At 35.7% G+C, this 27972-nt stretch overlaps 1 protein-coding gene and 1 long non-coding RNA gene across 3 annotated transcripts; one reads left to right on the forward strand and one right to left on the reverse strand.

Annotated features, from left to right (window-relative positions):
* Positions 1 to 6: 6 nt before the first annotated feature.
* On the forward strand, positions 7 to 27194 carry LOC575255 (ras-related protein Rab-35). 2 transcript variants are annotated; one of them, XM_011680848.2, is made up of 6 exons: positions 7 to 165; positions 16910 to 16960; positions 17578 to 17701; positions 21696 to 21820; positions 22775 to 22899; positions 26820 to 27194. In XM_011680848.2, the coding sequence occupies exons 1-6, from the start codon at positions 114 to 116 to the stop codon at positions 26955 to 26957; spliced, it is 615 nt and encodes a 204-aa protein (XP_011679150.1). In that variant the 5' UTR covers positions 7 to 113; the 3' UTR covers positions 26958 to 27194. The 2 variants fall into 2 exon arrangements, with proteins under 2 accessions (XP_011679150.1, XP_780763.2); XM_775670.5 differs by lacking the exon at positions 26820 to 27194 and adding an exon at positions 24518 to 26149.
* On the reverse strand, positions 9522 to 27875 carry LOC115926739. The gene is made up of 3 exons (XR_004065244.1): positions 27685 to 27875; positions 12671 to 12673; positions 9522 to 9532 (listed from the first exon to the last, which is right to left on the reverse strand). It is a non-coding gene; the product is annotated as an uncharacterized LOC115926739 (long non-coding RNA).
* Positions 27876 to 27972: the final 97 nt, after the last annotated feature.

The following is a 27972-nucleotide window of genomic DNA, read 5'->3' on the forward strand; positions in this document are numbered from 1 at the left end:
TCTTACATTTTGTGTGTCACTGTTTCCGGAGTCGCAGTGAAGAATCTCGGCAGGCCGATCAAAACACATCAGATTTTTCATTTTTTTAAAGAGAATTATTTACTTTTCCCACCATGGCGAGGGAATACGATCACCTGTTTAAACTACTTATTATAGGTGATAGCGGTAAGTTGTAAATATTGGATTATTTCACGAGTTATATTTTCCGAGTGTGCCAAGGCAATGACATGAACTGCTGTCAAAGTGAATGGCCATTGATAAAGTTCAGTCCCACATACTTGAAAATGTGTTTTTATAGAATTGTCATTCTTGCTTGTCATTTATTGTACTGTAAGTGACACTGTAATTAAGGGCAAATATACAGTAATTCACTGACACTTGTTAACAGATAATTGTCTAAATTTGCCTATCATGCTTATACTAGGTCTAGACTACACAATAAGTTTTTGTTCAAAATTGTAAAAATTGTTTGAACATTGATATGAAGTTGTTTTGTAACTTAGTTAGAAAGTCTAGTTTTATTTTGTAAGAAAAATAGTCTAGATGTTGTTAATGTTATGACTTATGTTTGCGTGCACAGCAGAGAGAGTGATGCAGAGGTCTCAGTGTTTGAAAAATTGGAATAGAGAATGATTCCGCGGGTGTCAATGAATGAATATAATAGTAGGGTGTCTGATCGCGCACCCGATGTTGTGTGCTAAAATTCTTCCCATAGTCTTTACACGCATCCCTATGCAGTCTACGTGCATTGCGCGACCATGCAAAAAAAGTCAATTTTTTTTTTTCAATTCGAGATTCAAACCTTTATCTGTTGTGATCCTGAAGGTGATAATCAATAAATGAGGTGTCATATGAAAGAGCAGGTAAATTCCAATATTTCTAAAGGGGCGTAGCCCCCGAAATTCTAAAAATATCTTGGTCAAAACAGCAATTGAAACATTGTGTCCTGGCTAACTCTGAGGTTTGTCACTTTTGAGATATGACGCCCCGATCGATAAGTAGTCCCAGTCCTAAGGAACAATTCTATGTGCTTATATTTTCGCTAGCCCCCAGGGATCACAACTGATAACAGTTTAAAAATACCCTTCTCGCTATTTGGTGGATCAGCTAATTAGGGGGCGTGCGCTCCGCTCAGTCCAAACCATGGTTACATCGCGTAACATCTCCGCGCACGAACGAAACCCCAAATTCAAGTATGGGTGGCCATTCGCGGCATAGAACCCGGAAGTGAATACACGTTATAGTCAATGGCAATATCGCGGAGACATCTCCGCGATATTGCCATTGACTATAACGTGCATTCACTTCCGGGTTTATTGTGCGACGAACGCCAACCATACTAGTCAATGGCACATGTCGCGGAGACAGCGTAGCTCAAGCTGCAAGTCGCGGATTGGCTTAGCAGCATGCGTACGATATGCATACGCTTGCATATCGCGCGATACAGCTGTTTGGCTAAATTTAGCAAAACAACATCACTCTGCGTAGACGTCTTTTTCGTCGATTTTGACCAAAATGATATGAATATACCAGCGTTTTGGAGGGGCTGTAACTTTTGATAGAAACATCGGTGAGACTTGAAATTTGAAATGTATTATTCTGATAACATCTTTTATTCAAATATCAAACAAAAATGGTGAAAAACGATCCCAAATTGAAAATTGAAAAATCGTTCAGACACCCTAATAATAGGTAGCTTTGTGATTTTTCATGATGATCGACTTGTTGATTCGACTGAGTATGAGGATTGATGCCATGTTGATCAGTATAGTAGGGCCATAGGGTCATAGGGGCGCTGGTCCGAGAATGAGGATCGTTCGCATAAACGAGGATATCCTCGTAAATTAGACAAATTGTGTCCTAAAACATATGGTTTGGGTTCGCTCGATGGCGATGCGAAGAACGGATTCCGCGTAAGAAAATAACCCCAGTTCACTGTCTACTTTTATAGATTGTCCGTCTTCCCGAGGATTTAACGTTCATAACAGGGAAAAATTAATATTTATTTTTCAGGGGGCTACTTTTCAAGCTTCCCTGCATAGAAATAACACTCCAAAATTTGTTTTGCATTGAACTCTATGCAAATTTACGGGGGCTCTTTTGGGCATTTCGGGGGCGAATTCGCCCTGAGCCACCATGTATTTTTTTCACTGGTTCATAATGTGAAAGACTCTGTACAAAGTCCATGTAAAACGCATTAAGAAAATCATCGCAAAATCTGTCTTTTGCATCGCCAATGTGTGGATCCTTATTTTTGCAAACGCGTTTGGTGATCCTCGTTATGCAGACGATCCTTATTCTCAGACCAGCGCCCCTACTGTTGATACTTCTACGAATAAACGACCTTAGATCGAAAGCTTCAGTTTCTGATATCTAGGGTTATTCCACAGAGATTGCATCTGCCTCCTCTGACCGCCTCTACACAATTTACATAGACTGAAGTAGGTCGTATGGGGTACAGTAGCGTGTGGAAGGAATGGGTCGGTTCGGCCAAACAGAGATGAATGAGATGCTACAAGGTTTTTCACTCTTTTAATATGCAGGTGTCATTTGTAAGACGCACCTCTTGATTTGGATTACATGTACATGTACGTACATGTACTAAGGCTGCGACGAGTACTCAAATACTTGAGTACTGACACTGTTGACAACTACTCAAGTACGATTTCTCGTACTCAAATACTCCATCGCAATTTTTTTCCCGTTCACCTGGCACTGTCCAGGCCGACACTTACACGTGCCCGGGAGAGCACCGGCATGTTACCGTGGGTAAAAATGTTTCCCAGCTCAATCACTTTCAACTCACCACTCAGAAACTGGGACCAAATGTCCGGATCTGTGTTTGGACTCGGAGATAAATTAGCCTGTCATCTTTTGTTTTAAAAACAGCATTGTTACTATTATAACTATTATTATTATTAAATCGGCGCTTTCAACTGCATCTCAAAGTAAAATTGTGTGAGTTTTCGGAGATGGACCTGGGAAACTTCTTCAGTAGTATGGTGGTGGCAAAAAAAAAATAATAAATAAATAAAAAAATAAATAAAAAAAAATACAACATGGCGTCCGAGTACTATTCCCTGTAAGCCTGGGAGTGTACTTGAGTACCCCACTACATGCTTATGCACAGCCCTACCATGTACAGTACATGTAAAACACTCCCATTGACTTGACCATCTGCTAATCTGTACCACTTTTACGAAACACAATAGATAGAAGATTATAGCAAGTTACACGTATTTGTCTAAATTAACAGATTAATGGTAAAATTCAGCGTGGTAGTCCATGTACACCTGTACTACATCAACTTCACCTGTAGATGTACAGTTGTACATTGTTTTGTGCAGAGGTTGATTAGGTGTGTTTAAATTATCCCATAATTATTGTTTTGCTACTTTTTTTTAAAGTAATACAATTTTTACAATTTATATAACTTATTGAAAATGATCGTTAGACCAAACTACATTTTACTTTTGAATTGGATTAAATTTTACACTGAGGCCAGAGGGTTTTTGGGGTTGAATTCCAGACAATTTTTTCTTCAGGGAAGTGTTGCACCTTGTTCCCAATGGAATTTTTTTCTTCTTCAGTTGTTGATGTTTTTGTAATGTCAAGCCAAAGCTCTTCCTTCTGAAAAAAATTAGTCCTGGTGGCTTAATATTAGATAAAGGGAAAAATTGGCCCAATAATTTGGGTATCTTACAACCCATCCTGATGGACACAATTGTCATTTTCTGTGTTTTTTAAATGCCCAGTCATGTTACATTATGTACTTCTTAAAGACAAAGTGGGGTGAAATCAACCTGACTTAAAGGGATCGTTTAACAATGTTAAATCTGAGATACATGGCCCTACGTGTTACCAGTGTCTGTGATATGGTGTAATATTGAAGCCCTAAAAAAATTGCGCTTCAAAATGATCAAGAAGTGCCTCAAAAAAGTAACCGGTGACCGGTTTTACCATACTCGTTTTCCCCAATAGACTGTAGTGTTATGAAAACCGTCAGGCGAACGGTTTTCAAAATTTGTAATTCCAATCATAAATATCTTGATAATCATACAGGTGATTGGCTGGTAAAAGTCATGGGGTTCCTGACTGACCTAAAGGTTTATAATTATCATTGCATCATGAGCTAAATCCAGAATTTTGTTTCAGAATCTGAGACAAAGTTACTGGATCCCTTTAAAGGCTAAGTCCACTCCAAAAATAATTTGGTTTTAATAGATGCAGAAAAACAAGAGAAACTGAGCATAGATAATTGAGTAAAAATAAGATAATTAATAAGTAAATTATGAATTTCTTTTAGAGTATGAAAAAACTATGGAACTTAAAAAATCACTACACAAACTGCCAATTTGGTTATCAGTTTGTGACGTCATTGCCTCACTATCTATCAATTGCTTACCGTATTTGCCGGCGTATAGGCCGCAGTATTTTTGGAAGAGAAAATATCAAAAAGTCGGGGTGCGGCCTATGCGGCGAAAGAGTAAAAATTTTTTTTTTTTTTTTTTTTAGTTTTGATTTATGGCGCTATGCCTGGCAATGTCTCCCAGCTCAGTAATCAGTGAGTTGACTCACCACTCGGAAACTACAACAACACTAAAAATTGACTTTCATCTTGGTTTGAAAGTAATCTAATAGATCTCAATATGTAGTTTATAATAATAGTTCCTCAAAAAAAATTTCTATAACAAATGGTGTACCACAAGGTACACCACTGGTACCATAGGTACTTTATTGTTTTTAATTCACATTAATGATCTTACACATTCTTCTAAAAACGACATTGTTACTATTATTTGTGACAAGTTTACAAGCACAAATCAGCGCCTTTAACTGCACCTCGATGTTAAATGAAGGTCCTTCCACGCGTGGGTTTTCGGCAGCAAAACAAAAAAAAAAAAAAAAAAAAAAAAAACGATTTAAAAAAAAAAAAAAACTAGAATTTAAATCGTCACGAGGACGATTAAGGTGGTCTGTCTTCAAGTCTTATGATAGATTATAATACTTACTATATTGAGAAAGGGAGAAGTTATATAGACATGTAAACAATGATGATCATCATGATGATCATGATGATGATGATCTTGATAGTAATGGTGATGACGATGTTGATGATGATGATGATGATCATGATGATGTTGATGATGATCATCAACAGACCATGATGACATCTGATTGAAAAAAATGAGGGAACATTTAGATAGCATATAGTCTCAGCTACAACATACTCCAAAATCAACAAAAACCAAACGGAAATAACGGCGATATTGCTCGCAAAAGACAGGAATGTAGAATCCAGATTTGAGAAAAAGTCATCTCCCATAGGGACTACACTCAAAAAGTAATGGATCAAGTGATAATAGGGGAATAATAAAGTAAACATGGTTGTTTATAACATTATTTGTGATTCTACGTGTTTTAATAAGCAAAGGAAAAGGTACAGTGAAAGGTCAAAAAGAAAAAAAAAGTGAAGAAAAAAATTGTTGGAGACGCCCGGACTCGAACCAGGGACCTCGAGGTCGGAAGTCAAGTGCGTTATACCGATGTACCAAAATATTTCCCATAGAGATTACACGTAAACGGAAAATGAAATTATCAAATCCCACTTTGTAAGTGAAATATGAGCATGATCCCGGCATCTGATCGAAAATTAAAGGGCACACTTACGATAGCATATTGACTCAGCTACAACATACTCAAAGCTCAGCGTAAACGAAGATAAAACGACGGAGATATTGCTCGCGAAAGACAAGAATGTAGAAACCAGTTTTGAGAAAAAGTCATGTCCCATAGAGAATACACGCAAAATGTGAAAAATTGACATGCCTCCTTTAATCGCAAAAATACGCCATGATGCCATTGTTCAAATGAAATATCTTGGAGAATACATTCGTAGAGAATATTCTCAGCTAAAACATATCAAAATTTGAAAGAAAATTGATCAATATTTACAGAGATACAATCAATTTTCCAAAAATCTGCTAACGTCATAATATGCAAATTGAAATTTTAAGTTCGGAGGCCATTATGATGACGTCATGAGTTAATTGAGGGTCAAATGAGACATGAAATCATATCTCCGACTCATGATCTATCTAAATATGAAAAAAATTGGGGGTATCTATCCATTCTGAAGAGTTAAAATGAATTTTGTATAGGCTTGTTTTTGCACATGTAATGTGGATAGGGATAATGCAGATCCGCGTGTGCTGTAAACTTTGACGGACGCTCATTGCGTTATCACTGGTCAGAAAAAGGTGAACAAGGTATCAAAATGCTTGGAAAAATGTGGTTGATATGATAGAGAAAATTTGGCGTTTCCATGTTGTAAAATGTCAGTACGCGCACTTACGCGCGGAAACGCGCGCAAAAAAGTGCTCTCGCGCAAAATCTTGAAAATGCTTACAATGGCCTGAAACGTGTGCAAAAAAAATTTGGAACGAATTTGAGCATTTTAAAATTTTAATGCGCGCGTACGTGCGCGTCGAGGTGCGCGCGCAAATTTTGTTGACATTTTTAGTTGAACTTTGACCTGAAGTTGATGTATACCAAATATGGTTTATTTTTGAAGACTCGTTATCGAGATATGATAATGACTTGATTTTTACAAAATGGCGCCTGGATGACGTCACGATGACCCCATGAACTTGAAAAAGGTTTCGGGAACTTGATATTATAGGGCCTAATGACTATCAGAAATTTGAAGGAAATTGACCAAGTCGATTTCGAGTAAACGTATACACAAAAAAAGTGTACGGAAGAAATAAAAATAAATAAAGAATAAAGAATAAAGAAAGAAAATTCTAACGAAATCAATAGGTGATCTGTCATCGACAGACCACCTAAAAATTAATTTTTTTTTTTTTTTTTTTTTTTTTTTTTTTTTTTTTTTTTTTTTTTAAATGTCAAAATCGGGGGTGCGGCCTATGCGGGGGTGCGGCCTTTACGCCGGCAAATACGGTAATACATTTTTATGCCATTAATTTCCCTTTATATTCCCCAAAACTTGATTTCCCCATGCCTTTGCCCAGGTTGTACATAGTATGATATTGCACAAAATGTTTTATGAATTTTGAAGAATGGATAATATTTTCTGAATATTGTATATTCATGACCATTAATTTTTATTTAAACAGTTCATCAAAATTAAAGATTTTCATGATTGATATGAAAAAAAGTTACTGGTACCGGTACTCTATACTAGTGCATCCACATTCCACACAAAAACATATAACTATCACTATAACTTGGATGCTGGTTTGAGGAAAAAGATTTTTAGGGGGTCAATTGGAAATTTATATAATCAATATTAAAGAAAACAATTAGTGGATAGTGAGGCAATGACGTCACAGACTCATGAGTGAGTTGCCAATTTGTCTTGTGATTTTCAAAGTTTTTCATGTCATTAAAAATTCATAACTTTCTTATGAGTTATCCGATTTTGCTCAAACTTTTTTTGATTGGTTTGTCTACCGGTAATTATTCTGCTTCTATTATAGGTAAAGTATTTTTGCAGTAGACTTGCCCTTTTAAGGTCTGTGCTGGGGGCTCTTTTTTTTTTTTTTGTGAGAAGATATTTAGCGGCGACCGACATTTTCTTGTTGTTGTTCTGTTTGTATTTTTTTGCTACAAAGTGTCATTAAAATCTTCTTGAAACTATTTATACAATGAAATTATATGAGTACATGTACCACGGTATTTAAAATACTGTATTTTGTGATGCTCAGTGACCTGACCACAATTGCCTGACCATTGCTGTATGTTTTGACACATGCATGTACAATGAAGCTGAACAAACATTAATTTGATTCAAGTTGTAGCCTTTTAGTTTTCATTACTATCAGTCATGAACATGAACATGAAGTTTATAGGGTCAGAGTATTATAAATTTGTGGCAATCATTATTGTGATTATTGTGATTTCAATACAAACAAAAAGTCAGTATTCATGTATGTAAATGTACCATAGCTTTTCTCTTGATTCAACATGTATTTATTAAACATGTAAATACACGTACAAATGTACAGTGTGTATGGGCAAGTTTATCAAATCTGACTAGGCCTACTCGGTAGTTGAAATTTTAATGGATTTTGGATTTTAAACTTTAAAGAAAGACCATTTTTAAAAACTGTTCGCTTTTTTTCTTTGAGTTTTGTATTATGAGATCCCAAATTGGTCTAAAATTAGGACAGCATTTCCAATTATAATATTATTTAATTTTTATATAGCGCTTATTACAAATGTCTCTAAGCGCTTTATAAATATACTATTACCCCGGTCATTGGATTCAGGGCTTGCCCACACACACTGTGTGCACAATCTCCACTCCCTGGGAAGCATTCCAGCCAGGCGTTACATGTACATGTACAGGTACATGGCGCTCAAAAACTGTTTGACCAACAACAACAGTCGCATCCTACCGGGTACCCATTTAACACCTGGGTGGAGAGTACAGTGTAGCAAGTGCAGGTTAATCAACAAAATATAACTAAACTGAGTTGTGAAATCACATTTCACAAGACTTGCCTTTTAAGTTCATTCATACAATTACCCCCCAAAAGGTGTTCTCATCTAAATTTACCGTACATGTACATGTACATGTGCATAAATGTATGGCCAATTTTGTATTCTCATGTATTTAGTGATCTCACCCTTGACTTTCAAACATTCATAACTTTCCCATTGTTTGCCCAATATATTTGAAACTTCCACTAATCTGTTTGTATGATTTTTCTGCTTTCACCCAAGACAACTTATTATCAAAGATAGATTGCACTTTTACACATACATGTATGATTACAAATACAATGCACATGTGTGTGGGACTAGTGTACATGCTTCATTCAATTTCACAAAGCACCATCCACCCAACGCAACCAGTCATAGGGTTTGTTATCTTGTTGAAGATGAGGGTACATATACATGCTCCTCCGGAGTGGAAAATCAATACTATGCAAAACATTCTGCACAATTACACACAATGTTTACATGTACATTGATTGCTTTTCAAGTTGTAGTCTAGTGCAACACGTGACTCACCGTCGCCCTCGCACAGTTCATGCACTAGCAATTCTTTACACATGCTTGCATTGCAACCAAATAAAGGGGATCCTCTTTTAATACCGGTACATGCAGTGTTTGCTGTTTTATGTCGGAAGTATTTTAAAATTTGTTTAAATGAATCATAATTTTAGGGATGAATACAGCTTCAAGTGTAGTGTTAGTCAGTTAGTTGTGAGGATATTTAAAGGGAATAGTAGGCCGCCCTTTTCAAATAAACTTTAGACAAACACCGCGGTATTGTGTCTAGAGGCCTGCGTAGTATTCATAATAGTATTGATTTTGACCTTGTGGTTACCTTGCTTGTCTAATATTGTTATTCACGATGAATCATGTTACTCCTTGGCTATGAGTTTGCAATTGAGTGTACAAATTATATTAAAGTCAGACTTGACAAAATGTGTACATGTACATGCACATTGTACATGTAAATTACATTTCACATGTACACATACATGTACATTTCCTGCTGTAAATGAACTTCATCTTTTGTGTTCAGACCTTTTGGCTATGGCATGTTTAATACTAGTAAATTTACATAGTACATTACATGTATGTACATGTACATGTACATACATGTAGTACATTACATGCATACATAAGTGTAAGCCTATACATGTATGGGTATTACAGAAACCAGAGTAAAATTAATTGCCTCATTATTCAAGAGCTTTGCACATTGTGTACAGGTGTAGGTGTATATTTTATTTTCACATCGATGATTCACTTTGATCAAAGAGATCCTGTACTTGATGTTTTACAACTTATAATCTTGCTACTACACTGCACTTCCTTTGACCTACATTATTTTTTACCTTTGGCTTTGAGCAACGAAACATCATAATAATTACTACCGTACATGTGTTTATATATATGTAAATGAATTCATGCATGTGCATGCAGTGCAATATATTTCAGTGTAAATATACTTTCTGTTCCCTCGACTCTTTTACCTTTTGCCGTATTTGGTGTGGTAAAAGTGTGATTTTCTTATAGTGATATTTACATGTAAGTCTTTTATTGTTGTATTACTTCAGCTCTTCAGTGAAAAAAATAAATGGGGGCTCGGGATGAATTAGCCTCCGAAATGCCCAAAAGAGCCCCCGAAAGTCATAAAAAAGCCCCCCAAATTGGCATAGAGTTCAATGCAAAAGAAATTAAAGAGTGTTAATTTCATGCAAGCAAGCTTGAAAAGAAGCCCCCGAAATTGTTAAAGTATTTATTTCCCTGCAGCCCTTTCTCAGTTTTATACCAGATTTGGTGTTTTTCAGAGCTAAATCCTGCACTGCTCCTGTGTATATGTTTTTGCTGATTTACAAGTATGTACATGTGTATGTAGGCCTACTGTTTATTACTACCTATACTAGTGGATGTTTCATAAGCAACACTTCTACGTGTACAGGGTTTCATGAAGGCATATTTGATTGGAGTTTTGTGGTGTGTGTGCAGTGACAGTTCTAAATTAGCCTTCCCTTGAGGGTAAAATTTGACCTAGTTAAAGACTGTTTTGATTTAATAAGGATTAGGAGTAAAGCTCTATTGTTCCCAGGGGGATTACAGTAGGATAACAGTTTGCTGATAATAGCTTGTTCACACCAGTGGAAATTAATACGAAAACCCGTAGGCTTGAATAGAAACGTTCTTTAAAGAATCACCATACACTACAGTACATGTATAATGTACATGTATCCACAGTATAGTGAAAGGCGTGTTTACACGTGAAAAAAGGTATCGCACAAACAACCATTGTTATATGAATATAATAAATGTTTAAGAGGTCATTGTACATGACAGCTGGCTATAACCATTATGTACATGTATGCAGCTCACAATATATACAGAATACATGTATGTGTAAGTCCCACCCAAGTGTACAATTTTTGTATGATACAATGTTCTAATGAGAAGGGGACCTTAATTCCTTTAATATTGAGCCTTCATTCAAAATGATGCTCAAACACCATTTACCAATAAACCCCCGCAATTTTTTTGTTACACAATATAGACTAGGAAAAACAAACACTTTGTGTAGCTACATGTGCATGTATAACAGTAACATTTTGTTGTCTGAATGGGGGGGGGGGGGGGGATAAGGCTACTTCAGTTACCCCATTGTGTGACCTGTCTGTATGTTTATCACCTTGAATGAGTGTCTTTCATTCAGGATTACAGGTACTACCTGCCCTTGTATTGTATACATTTCACAATACAAGGAAACTATACACAGGAGACTTATAATGTAAATGTACCTACTGGTAGCCATAGGCTCGGATGCTTGTTGGCCATCAATGTTTACTGTAATTTGTAAATCAGTCAACCAATGAACCATCAAGACATGTACATGTTTATCCTATATTGTTTATTTAGATTTTAAACTGAAATAGTCATAATAGGCCTATACCCATTTATTTTTTAGTTCAGGTTACACTGATCATGGGGAGGCAAGTGGACTCTGTCGGTAAAGCCTCTGCCTGTTGAACAGAAGATTGTAGGGTTCGAATCTAACCCAGGCGGACGACTAAAGCTTGTGTTATTCATAGACCTATGCAGTTTCTATTTAAGTGGAAAACAGTACTCTGTCCCTCGGATAGGAAGTTGAATGAAGGCCCTGTTTAGAGGAGAGTCGTCACCTTTGCATGTTAAGTTAGAACTCATTGCCCTATTCGTATGTAAGAGTAGGGGAAAACCCCAGATTAGTGGTCCGCCTGCACAACCCCAATCAGTTACATGTAGGCCAAATAAGAAAGAAACATGTTTAGCATCCTGCCTTTTGAAAAATAGGAAGGAGGAGGCTTTTTTTTCTTCTTCAAAATGGCCGCTCAAATGGCCGCTCAACACATTTTCCCTGACAGTGCCCTAGTCGGGCTATTTTGCAGGATGGCCGCCAGCATTTTTTTTATTTATTTTGTTTTAAAATCAGAAATAGATCATTTTAGCAGTACTCATGTTTTTCATGTTTTTTATCTTTAATTTTTTTTCTTCAAATGAAATAAAAAATTTAAAAAAGGAGGCGGCCCCCAAAACGCTAAACATGATTTTCTTTTTAATGGCCTTATAAAGGAAGGAGAGACCCTAGGGTTACAGCGATTCAGTATGATTTTCCCCTCCCAGGCACAGATGACGCCAAATATTCATTAATAATATTAATATAGATGACCTGTACCTGCACATATACATATTTGATATTTAATGTATTTGTTTTCCTCCTACATAAAAATGCTATTGGAGTACATGTTTGTCAATTTCAACACAAAGTTTCTTAATAAAAATCTAATTTGTTTATGAACTTCACTGAGAGGCTGAAAACAATGTAAAGTTACATATCAATGTAACAATTTCTGTCCCCTCACTGTCTAATTGACCCTCATATTCTTTACATATTGCATTATTAATCGAACAACAATATCATTAAAAAGTTGACACGGTCCAAAACAAAATAGAAGGGACAAGAAACTAAGAATTCATTTTATTTGACCTTGCAGGGTTGCTGTTCTACATGTACTGTATGTCACTAAACATTATTTTTAGGGGTGATGATTTTGAACAAACGTACAACATTTACATTGTTGGTACATTGTTGGTACATGTACATGTACATGGAATCTACCAACTTTGTGGCCCGAATTCACAAAGGAGGTTTGTCGACAAACCTTGGTTTTCGTACGTCATATGACGCGTTTTACGCGTTTTTTACAAACCTGGTTTGTAAAGAACAAAAGGAGGTTTGGCGAAACAAAAGGAGGTTTGAGCTCAAACCTTGGTCTGAGCTCAAACCTTGCTTTGTGAATTCCGACCTGTATGTTTAGACTTCGTGCTTGCAGAGAGGCCGTGAAAAGCTGCATTTAAAAAAGGGCACTCACAAAAAATATCTCTGCCAAAATAACATAGGATCTCCAGGAACATGAGGTGAGTCTGTAAAGTTTCGCCTACCCTTTTTGCTGAAATAGGTGTGTAAGCTTTATGTGCAGTTATGAAAGACAGGTAGTCCTTCCATCTAATTCCATTAGTTGGTTGTAAGGGAAGCAGAAAATGATAGAAACTGATCAGTGAAAGTTGAAGAAATATATAAATAAAACAAAAAACAAAAACAAAAGATGATAGGAAAGGGATTATGAATTTATGGATTTGTTTAAGTTGTGCATTATACATGTATGTATTAAAGTTGTAATCAGCAATTCAGAGAACATGTTCATGTACATGTAAATCTCTATTTTTTCTGAAGAAAATAGATCAGCATTTTTCAACACGTGTATATGTTTCACATACAAACACTGTACATTGCTCACTATTAGAAGGATGTAGAATTAATACAAATATTTATACAGGTGTATATATTATTGCTGATTTGAAAAACACATTTTTGATCAATTTAGCCCTTAAAAATATCTGTCCAGGTGGAGTTCACCTTTTAACAATGAAAGAGCCTAAATTGCACTACCAGTAATCATAAGAGAAGAGTGTGATTCTATGCCTCAGGCCAAAATCAATTTAGTATGACAGGGAAATCACCAGTGACAGGAGACCCTCATTTTCCCTCTGACGGCCAGAAATAACTCAATGAGCACTGCTTTTTACATTACCCTTCTCTCGGGCTTGTACACTGTACATGCACATGCACTGTACGTTGGCCAACCAAAACAGACTTTAAAGGAACTATTTACAGTTTTAGGAGCCTGCTTTGCAAAAGTCAGACTGACCAAGAAAAAGATGTAGAGTAGGGTATCTGAGAAGAAAAAAATTGTCATTGGCTGTTTTCAATGAAGGAAAATTTTCTTCAAAAAAATAAAAAATATTTGAATATTATTTGTAGGATCATAGAACTCTGCTTTATTGGTTTTCATCAGTTTAAAGTGCTTACAGTATATAATATATAATATGAGTTCTCTATATTAATTGTCGTTGTCATAATATTGGCTGGGAAGAAAACAAATGTATTTCAACATTTTTAAAGATTTGATATATTGTTCAACAAAAAGAGTTTCTTATTTGGTATCAAAAAGGTTTTTTTTGTGTGGAGGTTTTCAATAGACTTCAAAGTTTGTCTAAGTGTGCAGGTAGCTCTAATTATGACTGAACTGCGATGCTTCAGTCAGTCAGTTGGTCAATTTCTTTATTTCTTTTTCTTTCATGTATTTTCAGTCATTGTCTGTGATGCAGATAAAGTGTACATGTACATGTATGTATTATGTGATACACAAACTGACTCACAACAATACAACAGACTCCAGAGAAATGTGTGCATTGATTCAAGTCATTTCAGCAGTAGACCAATCGTATTTAATCAATTATTTTTTACATTTGTATGTTCCCTAAAAAAGAAAAATAATAATACAAAAATAAAGATATAAAACAAATTATGTTAATAGTAAATACATTTACATAGTGCTTAGTCATGATGTTTTAATAAAGAATTATCATTATTCTGATCTCTCCCTGTACATGGTACTTGTTTAGAGTGCGGAATTCTTTCACATGTCATCAAAATGTGGTAGGCAGCTCATATGACCCAGTTTTTCCTGCTCGTTTGAATAGCTATTAGCCAACATTCTCTTTAAGTATCTTCCCCAAATAGCTATACTGGCTGGCTGGCTGGCTGAGTTTGCAAATGGGGCAGCAAAAGTACACAGTTATTTTACTCACCGATTAATATAAACTAGTGACTTTCGTATTGCTCCTTTCCGAGATTTATCCATTGAGCGCCCTAAGTGTTTGGTATTGGTTTTGATGTTGGTGTATATGGACAAAGTAGAAGTGGAACAGTGGCAACGATTTAGCTGTTATGAGTATGTGGGTGTAGATACATATATTATGGTCGGTTTTGAGAGATTCACTTGGAAGTATGTGTTCATGTAGTGTACATCTGTACATGCGTACAGTATGCCACCCATTATGCTACACCAGCCAATGTGCTGAGTGTGAATGTATTGCTACATTGTAAAAAAAGAAACATTAATAATAATGATAATAATAAAACAGCAGACTAGGAAAAAAGACAAGCCTCAGCTCACAATTGTAAACTAAAAAACAGTTAAATGTCAGGTAGAGTTTTAGAAAAATAACACTCCAAGAAATCGGGTTCTTAATTATTTGTGTGTGTGTGAGTATATGGTATTAAAAAGTTGCCTAGCAACTTGTGACGAAACTCCGGAATGTAAGAAAAACGCAGCTAATGTCAAAGCTACTTGTGCACTTGTAAATGTACATGTATGCACATTTCAATTTACAAATTATTGAGCACAAAAGCATTCTTTAGTATTCATACAAAGCCCTAATACAAACATTAATGTAGGTATAGGTATGTCCCTTTGTGAAGTTCCCCAGGTGCTTCACTGTCAAAACGATGCATTTGAACAGAAATATTACCAGCTGGTATTTTGACAGTAATTGCAGGGTTTTAACGAGTTGAATGCTAAGTGACTTCCGTTGTGAGTGATTTGTAAGGTTGCACTCTATTTGTTGACCTTACAATGTACATGTACATGTACATCAATGCATTTATATGTTCTCTCTGCATGTGTATGTACATATATATATATATACTCTAGGAAGAAACAGGGATTTCAAAAAATATTCATGAATGCAGGGCTGTCAACTTTGGGAAACTGCTTGGAGGGAGATTTTTTTTTTGGAGGGAGATTTTTTTTTTGGAGAAAATATTAAAGTGACTTGGTAACATTGTTGAAGGTTGATGAAAATATTGCTTAATTTTTGTATGAAATGTTACTTACCGGTACTATATTCCTTCTACTGTACTAACCCTTTGACATGCAAAAAATCCTGAAAAAATTCTCAAACCATGAAGATATTTATAGTTTTCTTTGAAGGCGTCGATGTACGACACCCTCAACAGTGATTAAGAGTAAATTCTCCCAACCATTTTTGAATTTTGCCAACCGTTTTTCCATGAAAAAAGACATGAAACAGGCTATAAAAGATCTGTCAACACTTAAATGTCTGGAATGGAATGTAGAGCCATTTTATTGCTTTGTGACGATTTACATTCACCTAAAATGTAATTAAATTGTAATGATATAGTTGGGAGAATTAAGGAATAGATCAGATCAGTTTTTCCCAATTTGTACCATGAATAAGGGTCAGTTTTCACTCAAATTTTCAGATTATCTTTAATTGTACATCTAGCATTGAAGTCACTACCTTAGCACCACTATCTCTCATCTTTACAATGTTACCCAGTCCCTTTAAGTGCCAAATCCATCTATATAGTCCATGTACACGTACATGTACATCATGTAAATTATTTGAAGACATTGAAATACCTATGAGCTTGTTGTACATGTACATACAGTAGTAGCCTGTTTTATACACTATAGGAACAAACACAAAACTCATTTAGAAACTCTGTATAAAGAATGAAACATGAATATTTCTTGAGGGTTGTAGTAATGCTGACAAAGTGATGCAGACGTACGTACTGCATCTTCATATGTTGTTACTAATGGAAGTGGCTGCCTGATCTAGTACTGGTACTCGAGAAGGTTGTTCAAAATTATTTACCAGCCCCTGCAGTAGCTGGACATGCAGGTAATGGTATCTAAACCTGTCATAAGTAACAGATGTACAGCACCTGCATTAGATTTATGGGACGATCCACCATAAAGCTAATTACTTGTTTTAACATACATACATGTATACATGTACATGTACCGGTATATATCCTCTCAAAATTTTCACATGCATTTGATAAATGTAGATCTGTATGCTATGCATGCCTTTAATGTACACGATATTACAACTTTAAATGTATACTGTGCCTCTATTTGCAGTGTTAGGGACTCTTGGAGTGATTTTTACTAAATTAATATCTGTCTTATGTTTTTGATTGCAGGTGTAGGAAAAAGTAGTCTTCTTTTGAGGTTTGCAGACAACACATTTTCAGGTAGGTTGGTTTTTTCTTCTTCTTTTGATATTCATTATAGCGTAACGTAATGTAGAGGTGAATACATTTTCCTATTTGTCTATTCGTGTCTGAAATGTAGTGAAAATTGTTTTTCTGCAGGTGAAGATTCCCTTTCTCATACCCTCTCTCACTCTCATTTTCATTTTCTCTTTTTAATTCTCTCTCTCAAGTCTCAACCCCCCCTCTCTCTCTCCCTCCCCCCCCTCTCTCTCTCTCCCCTCTCTCTTTCTCTTTCTCTTTCTTTGTGTTTCTGACTCTCACTTTCTTCTTCACTTTGTGCCTTTCTGTATCAGTACATTTTACTTTCTTTGTAATATTCTGTAGTGAATAAATAATGACTGCTTTCATTAATGTCTAAATCTATATTTGTAAGAATATGATCGATGATGTGGTTGAAACCAAGTTGTCTTGAAATTCTTCATTTACTACTAGCCCTGGCTGATGTACTTTGCATATGTTTTGTATCCAGTTTGCTTATGTATAATATCCAGTTTCCCTTCAGTCTAGTTTCGATATTACGTACCGGTACCCACTACTGATTTTTCATTCATTCTCATCTTTACTGTACTTTCGTTTATTATCTTTTGTTTTACCAGGTTCTTATATTACAACAATTGGTGTAGATTTCAAAATCAGGACGATCGATGTCAAGGGTGAAAAGGTCAAGTTACAGATCTGGGACACGGCAGGACAGGAGAGGTTCAGAACCATCACATCAACGTAAGATTCATTTCATGATAAATATAAGGCCAAATAAAAAAAAATCATGTTTAGCGTCCTGCCTTGTTGAAAAATAGGAAGGAGGAGGCCCTTTTTTCTTTCAATATGGCCGCTCAGTAGGTTTTCCCGGACAGTCTGGCTTTTTTTCAAGATGGCCGCTGGCATTTTTTTTAATAAAAAAAAAAAATCAGTAATAGATCCATTTTAGAAATGTTTTTCAGACGGCCCCCGAAAAGGAAGCGGCTAAACATGTATATTTTTTAATGGCCTAAGGGTGATACAACTTGCAGTGTGTCCTGGGCCCCGTCTTACAAAGAGTTGATATTAATCTCAACTTATTTGCGATAAGAGATAGGAGATGGCAAACTTGTGATTGATAACAGGACTTGCGATTGATTTGGATCGATCACTTCTCTTTGTAAGACGGGGCCCAGTACGCCAAATGATCTCTATGGATTTGTTTTATTAAAAAATGAAAAATCTCTTGAAATAACCAGGAAAATATCGATACAATAGTCAATTAATGAGCATGAGAGCATCTTGCTCTTTTCAAATTGTACTTTTATAAATAATTCCTTTTAATAATAATAATAATAATACATGAGATTTATATAGCGCCATTATCCATTTTAATTAAATGCTTAAGGCGCTTCAAAATATTAGGGAACACATTACATCATGACAAAAAATCGTGTACATTTACATAAGAAAGAAAATGCAAAAATGAAAGAATGAATGAATGTCTGTCTTCAAAATGTGAAACGTCAAATTGTGCCATTTCAACACTAAAAGAAGATGGAAATTTAAGGAATCCGGCCATGTGCCTGAGAAGGCTGAGATCCTCATAGAAACCGCAAGTGGAGCGCGGTGCTACGCATGCAGCATCCTGGAGAAACAGACATTACTTTAATTACACTTCACTCTGAGTATCACCCTCCAGAGGTGACGATGATGAATTTTACCAGATCGGGTTTCTTAGCCTGATCTGCACACATCTGTCTTCTGCGTAAAATGTTCAATGTGTACCGGTTACGTTTCTGTCAAGAAATGTGGCATCTATCGTCCAAATGTGGCTCAAATTATTTAATTAGATAGTGCCTTTCCATGTAGTTTTTTTTGCTAGTGATAGAATGTTAATGTGAAAATCGTGATAAGCATTTAGCATCTTTTAAACATTATTATTAATATTGTTATTATCATGAATAAAAATTCATGTTTTAGATATTTCATTAGTGCCTAGGATAAAAGTTGATTTTGTTGCTCAGTGGTATGTACAGTGTATATAAATATCTACATGTACAAGCAAATAGAACATAAACATGAAACAAAACAGAAATATGATTCCCTCAAGATTCATATGAAAGTGAGCAGTGAAGTAACAGAGAAGAGAATTGAATAGCAGATTGATATGTTAAAAGAGAGAGTTATTGACATTTCATGTAGGGATTTATTACCAAAAGAAATTTGTTTCTATCACACTTAAACTAACCAGTTTATGATTCTGTTAGATCCATGCACAAACATATACCGGTAATGCTGTACATAATGTACTCTACATGTACATTTAGGTATTTTGTACATCATCTGTAATGTTGTGAATAGATGCACACCATGACTAGTAAATGTATACTGTATTTGTTGGAACATTTATGTTGTATTAGGTATCTTAAGACAGATTTCCAATAAGTACTTTATTCAGTTTTCAAACATTCAATTATCAAGTCGGAATATATTTTTGCGGAGATAAAACATAATAGTTTTTTCATATAAAAGTGATTTGCTGATGCTTGCCTAAAACGTAGAAGCTGTGTTCAAATTTCATATTACGCATTACATGTAAATGAACAATGTATTTGTTGAGTACATGCGAATAAGGCAGAGACATTTGAGAGCAGCATGGCGGGGGGGGGGGGGGGGGGGGGGGAGTCAAGAATTATTTAGATAGCTCCCTCGGAAAGACGTGGGGAATGTTGAAAGTCAACATTTCAGTCTTCTGAACGGTTTTCTCTTCTCCATCTCAAAATACATCTCAAAATACAAACTCCAAGGAGGCCAAGAAAAGAAGGATAGTGCACATTATGAGGTAGAAGTGAAAGTGCAGTCACATTTCCCTATCAAAGGGCTGATCTGACGTTTGCTTCAGAAACAATTATTACCCAAATCCTTAATTGTCAAAGCTGTAGGGTTAGGCCAATGGTTAGGATTGCAAGTTGGTTTAGGTTAGGTTTATGGTTAAAGTTAGGTTACAGCTTAAAATAATCACTCCAGCCCAGGGTTTATTCTGTCAAAGTTGTAGGGTTAGGGTTAGGATTGCAAGTTGGTTTTACATGTAGGTTTAGGTTTATGGTTAAGGTTAGGTTACAGTGTTGGTTACAGACTCTACAGAGCTGATTTAGGAATACTGGCAACGCATGAAACTGACTGTTTAGCCATCGTTTCCGGAGCATGTGTCGAGTTTCCTTGAAGATTTTCATTTGGCAAGAAATTTAACACTTTTGTGGATTATCCCATAAATTAATCATTCTTGTGTCACATGTACATGTATATTCCCCAAGAAATATTTTCATTCAGGTTTTATTTTCACTTTCAAGTTGTTTACGAAGAGGGAAGTGTTATGATAATTTCGTCAGCTTAAAGATAAGAAGTTTGTAAATTCAAACCTTTTTAAATATGTAATTCTAGTCCTCCTGAGGTCCTTCAACAGTACATGTAAATCCCCAATACAGATTATTAGAGCAAAAACAATTTTACAAAACCATCATTACACAGATAATTGACTTCAGTGGTCGAAAATCATCTTTGAAAGATGGAATCATGCATGTTATTTAAGTACGGTAGTTATCTCAATTATTTTTATTATTTTATCCTTACTATTTTTATCTTTGAATTATGATATGCCCATTGCCAAATTGACCTGATCATTTTTTTTATAGAACTACATGTTGTACCAGGAAACAGACATGTGCTTCCTACCTTCCTCTTTTCATTTTCCCGTCCTGTTTAGATTTTAAAGAGTAATTTTGTGTACCGGTACTAAAGGGGTCATTTTGGGTGTTATGCTGCGAAAGCAAACCTGGGGGGTGTTTCACAAAGATCCTAAGTAGAACTTAACACTAAGTTGGACTTAAAAATTATGGACAGCCATTGGAGCCTTAATATGAAATATATTCAAAAGCAGAAATTCAAGTATTTTAGACTTTTTCTATAAATTCCACATAAAGAACATGAAATCTCCTTGATGATAGAAAATAAGAATGATTTGAATCAACATTTTATGCCTTTCAAAATAACTTTTACAAAATATTTTCAAAGATGCTAACTGCTTTCCATAATTTTTAAGTCCAACTTAGAGAAAAGTTCAACTTAGAATCTTTGTGAAACACCCCCCTGGTTTGTCAAAACGCGTCAAAACGCGTCATATGACGCAAAAAAACCAAGGTTTGTCGACAAACCTCCTTTGTGAACTCGGGCCATTGTGTTTATCATTAGGTAGACATAACAAATCCTTCAAAATTATGGGTATGGGAAATGGGTAATTTTGCAAAGTCAGTGTGTTGTACAAACAATCCTACCATCAATTGGTGCCTACATGTAGTATTTTGTGCAAAATTGCACATGTGGTAAATGAGTCGACTAGTCCGAGTCGATCTGAATATCACCTCATTCACTCATTGTGATATACCGGGTATGCAACAGTGTAATATACCAGGTATGTGATTTATATTATTATTATGTGGTATGAATATTGACCCTCCTCCAATTCACTAAAGTCTTACAGTGAATGGTACATGTAGGAAGGATGGTAGGAAGGAAATTGTTGAATGCTGTCTTATCCTGGCATCTTTCTTAAAGGGAGAGGGGGAAATGATCAGATTTCAATGCCTTTAACCGACATACATTTTTCTATTTTCAGGAAAATAGTGATTTTTTTTTGGTAATATACAGTTAATGATGTTCTTAATGACTGGTTTGTATTGGTGTCCATACTTTGCAGGTATTACAGAGGTACGCATGGAGTTATAGTGGTCTACGATGTATGTAGTGCGGAATCCTTCGTCAACGTCAAGAGATGGCTCTATGAAATAGACCAGAACTGTGAAGACGTCAGTAGGATATTAGGTAAGTATGGCTTTGTTATTGATAGGCCCCTGGGAGTACTTAGTCCTTGGTTTAACTTCCTTAGTTAAACTCGGATTGAGACCAAGCTCAAGCCCAGAATGGGTTTAAATTTGTCAAGAATATTGACCAAAGTGTAAAGTACTTCAGGGGCTCGTTGCACAAAACTTACCATTGATGGTAACTTTGCCATCAATGGCAACTACCATGGTAACATGGTTCAACAGCCAATCAAAATCAAGGTTTCCATGACAGTTACCATTGATGCGGGCAAAGTTACCATCAATGGTAAGTTCTATGCAACGGGGCCCTGGTGCGTATTCACTTCTCAAAATTGCATAACAGTGCTGTGAGTTCTGATAATGTGTCTAATAATAAGAGAGAGAGAAAGATAGGTACAAATTTATATGGGCATAAATCGATTTAAAGGTAAAGACCAGTAATGGTCATGCGATTGCATTGTGAAAGAAACTTTGTGGAATCGATCAGAAAAGGTTGATCATCTAGCATCTAGCATCTGCAAGGTTCTGGAATCATCAAAATGATAAGAAATTTGGCCCATTCTTCGTAAAGTTACAAGCACTATACACAGAAAGATGTATATGGGACTACCCTATATCTCTCACAGACCATGAGAGAAACAAATTTACCAAACATATGAATTAGTAGGCGGTTTCCCAGCAAATTTTTTATCATCATGTATTAGTCAAAACATATTCTTTCACATGATTGGTAATGAGAGCTTCCATTTCATTTTTTGAAATTGGGGCGTTTCCAATACTGGTCTTTACCTTTAACTCTTTTTATAATTGTTCTATGATATGAAAGTATAAAAGATTAGGTGCATTGTCTAGGAAATTGGTCAACAGTTTATAAGAAAACTCCATTACTTCTCCTAAAATTATACATTTGACACTACTGACATTTGTCTTTGCTTTATTTGTTTGTCGCCCTCAGTTGGCAATAAGAACGATGCACCAGAGAGGAAAGTGGTCGAGACGGAAGACGCCCAGAAGTTTGCAGAACAAATGAATATTCAACTCTACGAAACTAGCGCGAAAGAGAACATCAATGTAGAAGAGGTATGCTATCAGAAAGGGCTTCGAAATATATCACACCATGATACCTCTACACTAATAACTAATTGTCTATGTATACTCATTAGTCCAAAACCCTGCATGCTTCTTTTTATATTACTATTTCATCTTTTAAAAACATGTATTTATGTATGCATGTGGACTCAATCTGCAAGCGCAAAATTGGGTTTTATAATTCATAGTGGTTGCAGGAAAATTGTCTGGGATTTAGTTTACAAATTTCATTCTTCAAAAGCCAGAGGCTTTCGGGGAAAAATTTGTTTTTCGGTTTCAGAACAATTTAAGATGAATGAGAGCAATAAAAAGCCATTTCATGAAGTTTTCTGAGACTGGATGAATGTCCTATTTGAAGGGAATTATAGTAACAGGAGAAAATTACAAAATGATGCTCTTTCATGAATTTTGGTCTCATGAAAGCAGAGCAAATATAATAAAATATGCTTTCTGTTTACTTCATTCATGTAGTCATTGTTTAATCTTGCTGAATAGATTAAAATCTCATGTATATTGTGGTAAAACCACAAGACTTCAAATCCCAATTCAATGAATATTAAAAAAACAATTGAGACAGATTAATTTCAATCAAAATGTCTAAGTTCCGTTGTATGTGATCATAATCATCATACAGCTTTTATTGTCTCATTTCATGTTTAAATTGATCTCATTTTGTCAATTCAAGAATTCAAAATGACCATCCTTCCCATTAAAGTGTCATTGAATGTGGTCCAACTTGAAAATCAAGATTAGTTTTGGTTTCAGTGGCTATGGCTTCCATTGTATCTCATCTGGTTCTTGTTGTGTCACTCGCTTTGCTTGTATAGACCATATTTACAAACAGTGTGGCTAAAATAGTAGGCGCTAATAAGGGATATTAAAGCTGAGAGTAACAGCTAATATCTTTCTTAATCATATTCTTGCTAGGCACTGGTTTCAAGCAGAAGTTCTTCATAACATTATAAAGAAACTCTAGGTTGTGTTCTGTTTAGCAATGGCCATTTTTCTTTTGGTGGGATATTACATACAATTTTGCTTTAAAAATGAGGCTTAAATGGAAATCATAACAAAATGGCATTAGTTCAAACAAGCAAAATACTTCCCCAATATTTAGTTATGAAAAAACATATCTATATGATAGGATTAGAGATATTAAATTCCTCCTGAAAATTAAACTAATGAAACTAAACTTGGAAGCCCAGCTACATGTATATTCATAAGCATGATGAAATTTACATAGTAAGTAGTATTATGATATAGCTTGCATGTACATGTACAGTACGTACGTTTCATAAATGTTGAAGCATGTAATATTCATTGTTTTATTAAAGTTTACTTTTAAGATATGATTTTCTCACCTACAAATTTATTCAGAAGTTGAACACTCCTGTATTTCTATAATATGTTTGATTGCATCATTAATCTAACTAAAATCTTGTTCCATATATTATTATTTCTGAATAATCATTTTAGAGAAATATATCTCATTCAAACAACAGCCAGGGGAGAAGGTTTTGTGCTTTAATATTTTTTTGAATATCAAACAAGACTTATTAAATACAATGCTTTCCTCCCTGTTGTCTTTTCTTTTTTTTCTCTGCCACTCTAGATGTTTAATGGAATCACTGCATTAGTGTTAAAGCAAAAACTTGAAAATCAAGCAAAGCTGAATGCACCCAACGATAATGGCAAGGTTAATCTAGAAAAGAAGGGCAAGGGCAAGAAAGGAAAATGCTGCGGTAAATGAGGGCAGCTTGGACTTCCTAGATTCTATACCGCCCCCATCATACTCTTTACGTTTTTTTGCCATTCTGTGTCGAAACTTTACTACGAACAAGAAATCTTTGATCGCGTTGTCCGCCATTCTGCGTTGCAACAGTGGGAGCCTTGTGGAGGACGTTGCGATCACGTGAGCCATAAGAGCTATGATAGAGATCAGCGTCTGTGCGATTAGTTACCTACGTTGCAAGGTGCTCTAGGATTAAAGACGGTGTGTGCGTGTTCAGGCGAGCCCTGGATTGTAATGATAGTGGATGTCGATCCTCAAAGGAGCGGAAGGCAACAGTTCAACCTGAGATCCGAGACTCCGGAGGATTCCTTTCCTCGACACACCTTTACGTCCAAGTAATGCCATTTTTATGGGGAAAGCGCCGGGCAACGAGCAAGATCTTAATCCACAATGTGTGAACCAGTCCTTGAAGTTACGCATCCCCAGCGTAATTTTGATAGATTCCAAAGTGAATGACCTGCTGTTTGCCTGAATGAACTTACATGGACCTGTATGAGTGGGGAGGTGCTGGGAATGCTGGGCTAGTTTATTGTAGTATTCTTATGCAATTTTTTCTTAATCAGCAGGGTTACTTTATTCATTCTACTAATGATTCATTCTATCGGCCTAAAAATTTACATACCATATCAGAAATACCAGTAACATTCAATTATGTAACAGCATATTCTTTTCTTTTTATTTGCAAATTCTACATGCATGATACATTTGTATGTATAACCTCAACTTTATTATCATTATTCTTTCTGAAAAATAACTCATGGCAAACCTTTTTGCTGCTTTTGTTTTTGTCATTGTAACAAGAAATCATGAACTCACTCTGCTTTCATTTTTACCTTTTTGATGAATTTTGAAGAAAAAAAATGCTGAAATCAGAAATGTAAGTCTTTGATAATTCATTGTACCAGTAATCCTATAATCCTATTAGGCTGTATGAACCGTTGGTGCAATTTGATAAGAATGGTGTGGTACTGGTACTTTATCTTAAAAAGGAAATCCAACCTTGATACACCTGTAGCAAATTATTCTCTTGGAAAACAGACACATCAGAGAAGTAGACTGGCGAAAGTTTGAATGAAATCAGACAAAAAATGAGAAAGTTATGAATTTAAAAAAGTTGTAATCACTTCAGATAATGGGCTCTTCAAATTGACTGGATTGGTAATGTCTCTGTGATGTAGTGGCTGACAACTTTCCCATTAATTCCAATTTACAAAATGACTATCAATTTTTCAAAGATGTGTTTAATACTCAGGAGGGTCTATTCTTCTTTAATATTCTATCAGTAATATATTTTGAGTAGTGGCCCAATGGAGAAGGCACTTCGGAGAAAAAAAACCTGAAATTAATGATACTTTTTGAACATGACACATGGGAGAGTCATCCACGCTTACGCCACAATCCACTAACTAAACTGCCAATTTGAGATTCGCATAGACTTTAAGTGATCCCATACTTCAAACTTTCATGACTTTCTTATTATTGGTCTGATCTATTTCAAACTTTCGCCATTCTATTTATACAAATGAACTTATTACAAGGGTCTGATTGCCTTTCAATTGCAGAATGATCCGCCTGTAATGGTGTGAAGGTATTTTTCAATACTAATATAGAGAGGCTATATTTTAAAGAATAACAAATTTAATGTACATGTACCAAGTGGATTGTACATATACCTGCCCCTTTATATAGATGTAATTTTTCAATTTGTAAATTATAGGAAATAATTATTTTTGAGGAAAAGCCTGTATGATAGCCAGAAATCTTGAAGGGCATAGCTACATATTTGTCCCGTGAATATAATTTTTGTTTGCAATTGCAAGTTCAATAATTGCAATGAATTTAGCAATCGATAATTTCAAATTAATGATTCATTCTAGCGTCATATGAAATAAGTATGAAAATGTACATTCATCAAAAATAATTGTATTCTATTTTTTAGTAATATTTGAAATTGAGATTATGAATATCTGTGACAAATGGCAGAACTTTCTTTCCCTTTTTTTGGTAACGAAACTATGAAGATTAACTTTGCTCTGCTAATTAGCATGAGTTGAGATTGAGAAGACATGTAGATGTGAATGGCATTATTTCTATGCATGTGTTTCTGTACCAACCACACTAGATGTTCAGCGCAGTTACAACTCTGGTCTTGCTGGACAAGAAGGAAAAAAATCTGGCTCGGCAGAATTCTCAGCACGCGGGGGACACCCTGAAGGTCAAGGAGGGGGGCAGGTCGCGGAAAAGGGGCTGTTGCAACTGATTGTTTTTAGTGCTCCGTTTTGTTTGTGTTTCTTCTTCCAGAATCAGGCTCAAGTGATGGGCAAACTGATGGTTTTCTAAAAAAGATTTTTTTTTTTTAGTTGACTTTTGAAACCCGAGGTTGGATATTGTACCAAAGGTTTCTTTTTTAAAGAATATATCTATGTATGAGTGTTTTTTGATAGAAAGAGTATTTTGGCAAACAAAATGTGTGGAGAAATATTTTATGAACGAGGTCTTCTTCTAGGTATATGTAGCTTGCATTTGATCGTTATCTTGGCACCAAAGCACATTGAACGATGAGATTCAGATAGAAATGGCAAAGTGGGCCAGTCTTGTCAGGTAAGAAGCGTCAAACTTCTCAAGAAAGCTCAGATCAGTCACACCAGCAAACCAGTTCCAGACCGATTCTGTACTGACTTGATTCTTTGCCATTCGCTGCAGTGTGATTTTTCTGGTTTGGTCAATTGTCCATCAGGGGGGCATTTCACAAAACTTGTCATCAGTGACAAAGGACAGTTTCTGTTATAAGCTACTGAAATCCTTGCTTCTGATTGGATATCAACAGATTTGTCACTGATTTTTGTCATTTGTCATTGAAAAATGGCTTTGTGAAACGGGTCCCTGGTGTCGGTCTCCTCGGTGTGACTGGGATATCATACACCACACTAGGATCACACTTGACTCAGGAAGCTGTTGTCTTCTGTACAGATTGACCTGACTTTGACTTTTTCTTTGGTCGTTCGACCAGGACAAGTTCCAATTGAATCGGTTGCATCAAGTAAAAGGAAAAGTCCACTCCGGCACCAAGTGCATACATGTACAAAACAAAAGTTAGTGGAGATCAGATGAAGAATATTATATGATTTTATCAAGCTATGATTGTGATTGAACAAACTCGACCAACTTAGTTCTGGGTTGACTCCAGGGCTCAAATTAATTTTTTGTCCACGGGGGCTCTTCCAAAGAAAAAAGAGCCCCCGTGAGCCTTCTCACGGGGGCTCTTTTAGTGCTGA

Source organism: Strongylocentrotus purpuratus, unplaced genomic scaffold, assembly GCF_000002235.5.
Source record: "Strongylocentrotus purpuratus isolate Spur 01 unplaced genomic scaffold, Spur_5.0 spur5_scaffold_2, whole genome shotgun sequence".
Taxonomy (NCBI): Eukaryota; Metazoa; Echinodermata; class Echinoidea; order Camarodonta; family Strongylocentrotidae; genus Strongylocentrotus; species Strongylocentrotus purpuratus.

Coding starts and splice junctions, on each gene's coding strand:
- LOC575255 (XM_011680848.2), top strand. CDS start 114: ATGGCGAGGGAATACGATCACCTGTTTAAACTACTTATTATAGGTGAT. Junction 166..16,909: donor ACTTATTATAGGTGATAGCG/GTAAGTTGTAAA, acceptor TTTTGATTGCAG/GTGTAGGAAAAAGTAGTCTT. Junction 22,900..26,819: donor AGAACATCAATGTAGAAGAG/GTATGCTATCAG, acceptor CAACCACACTAG/ATGTTCAGCGCAGTTACAAC.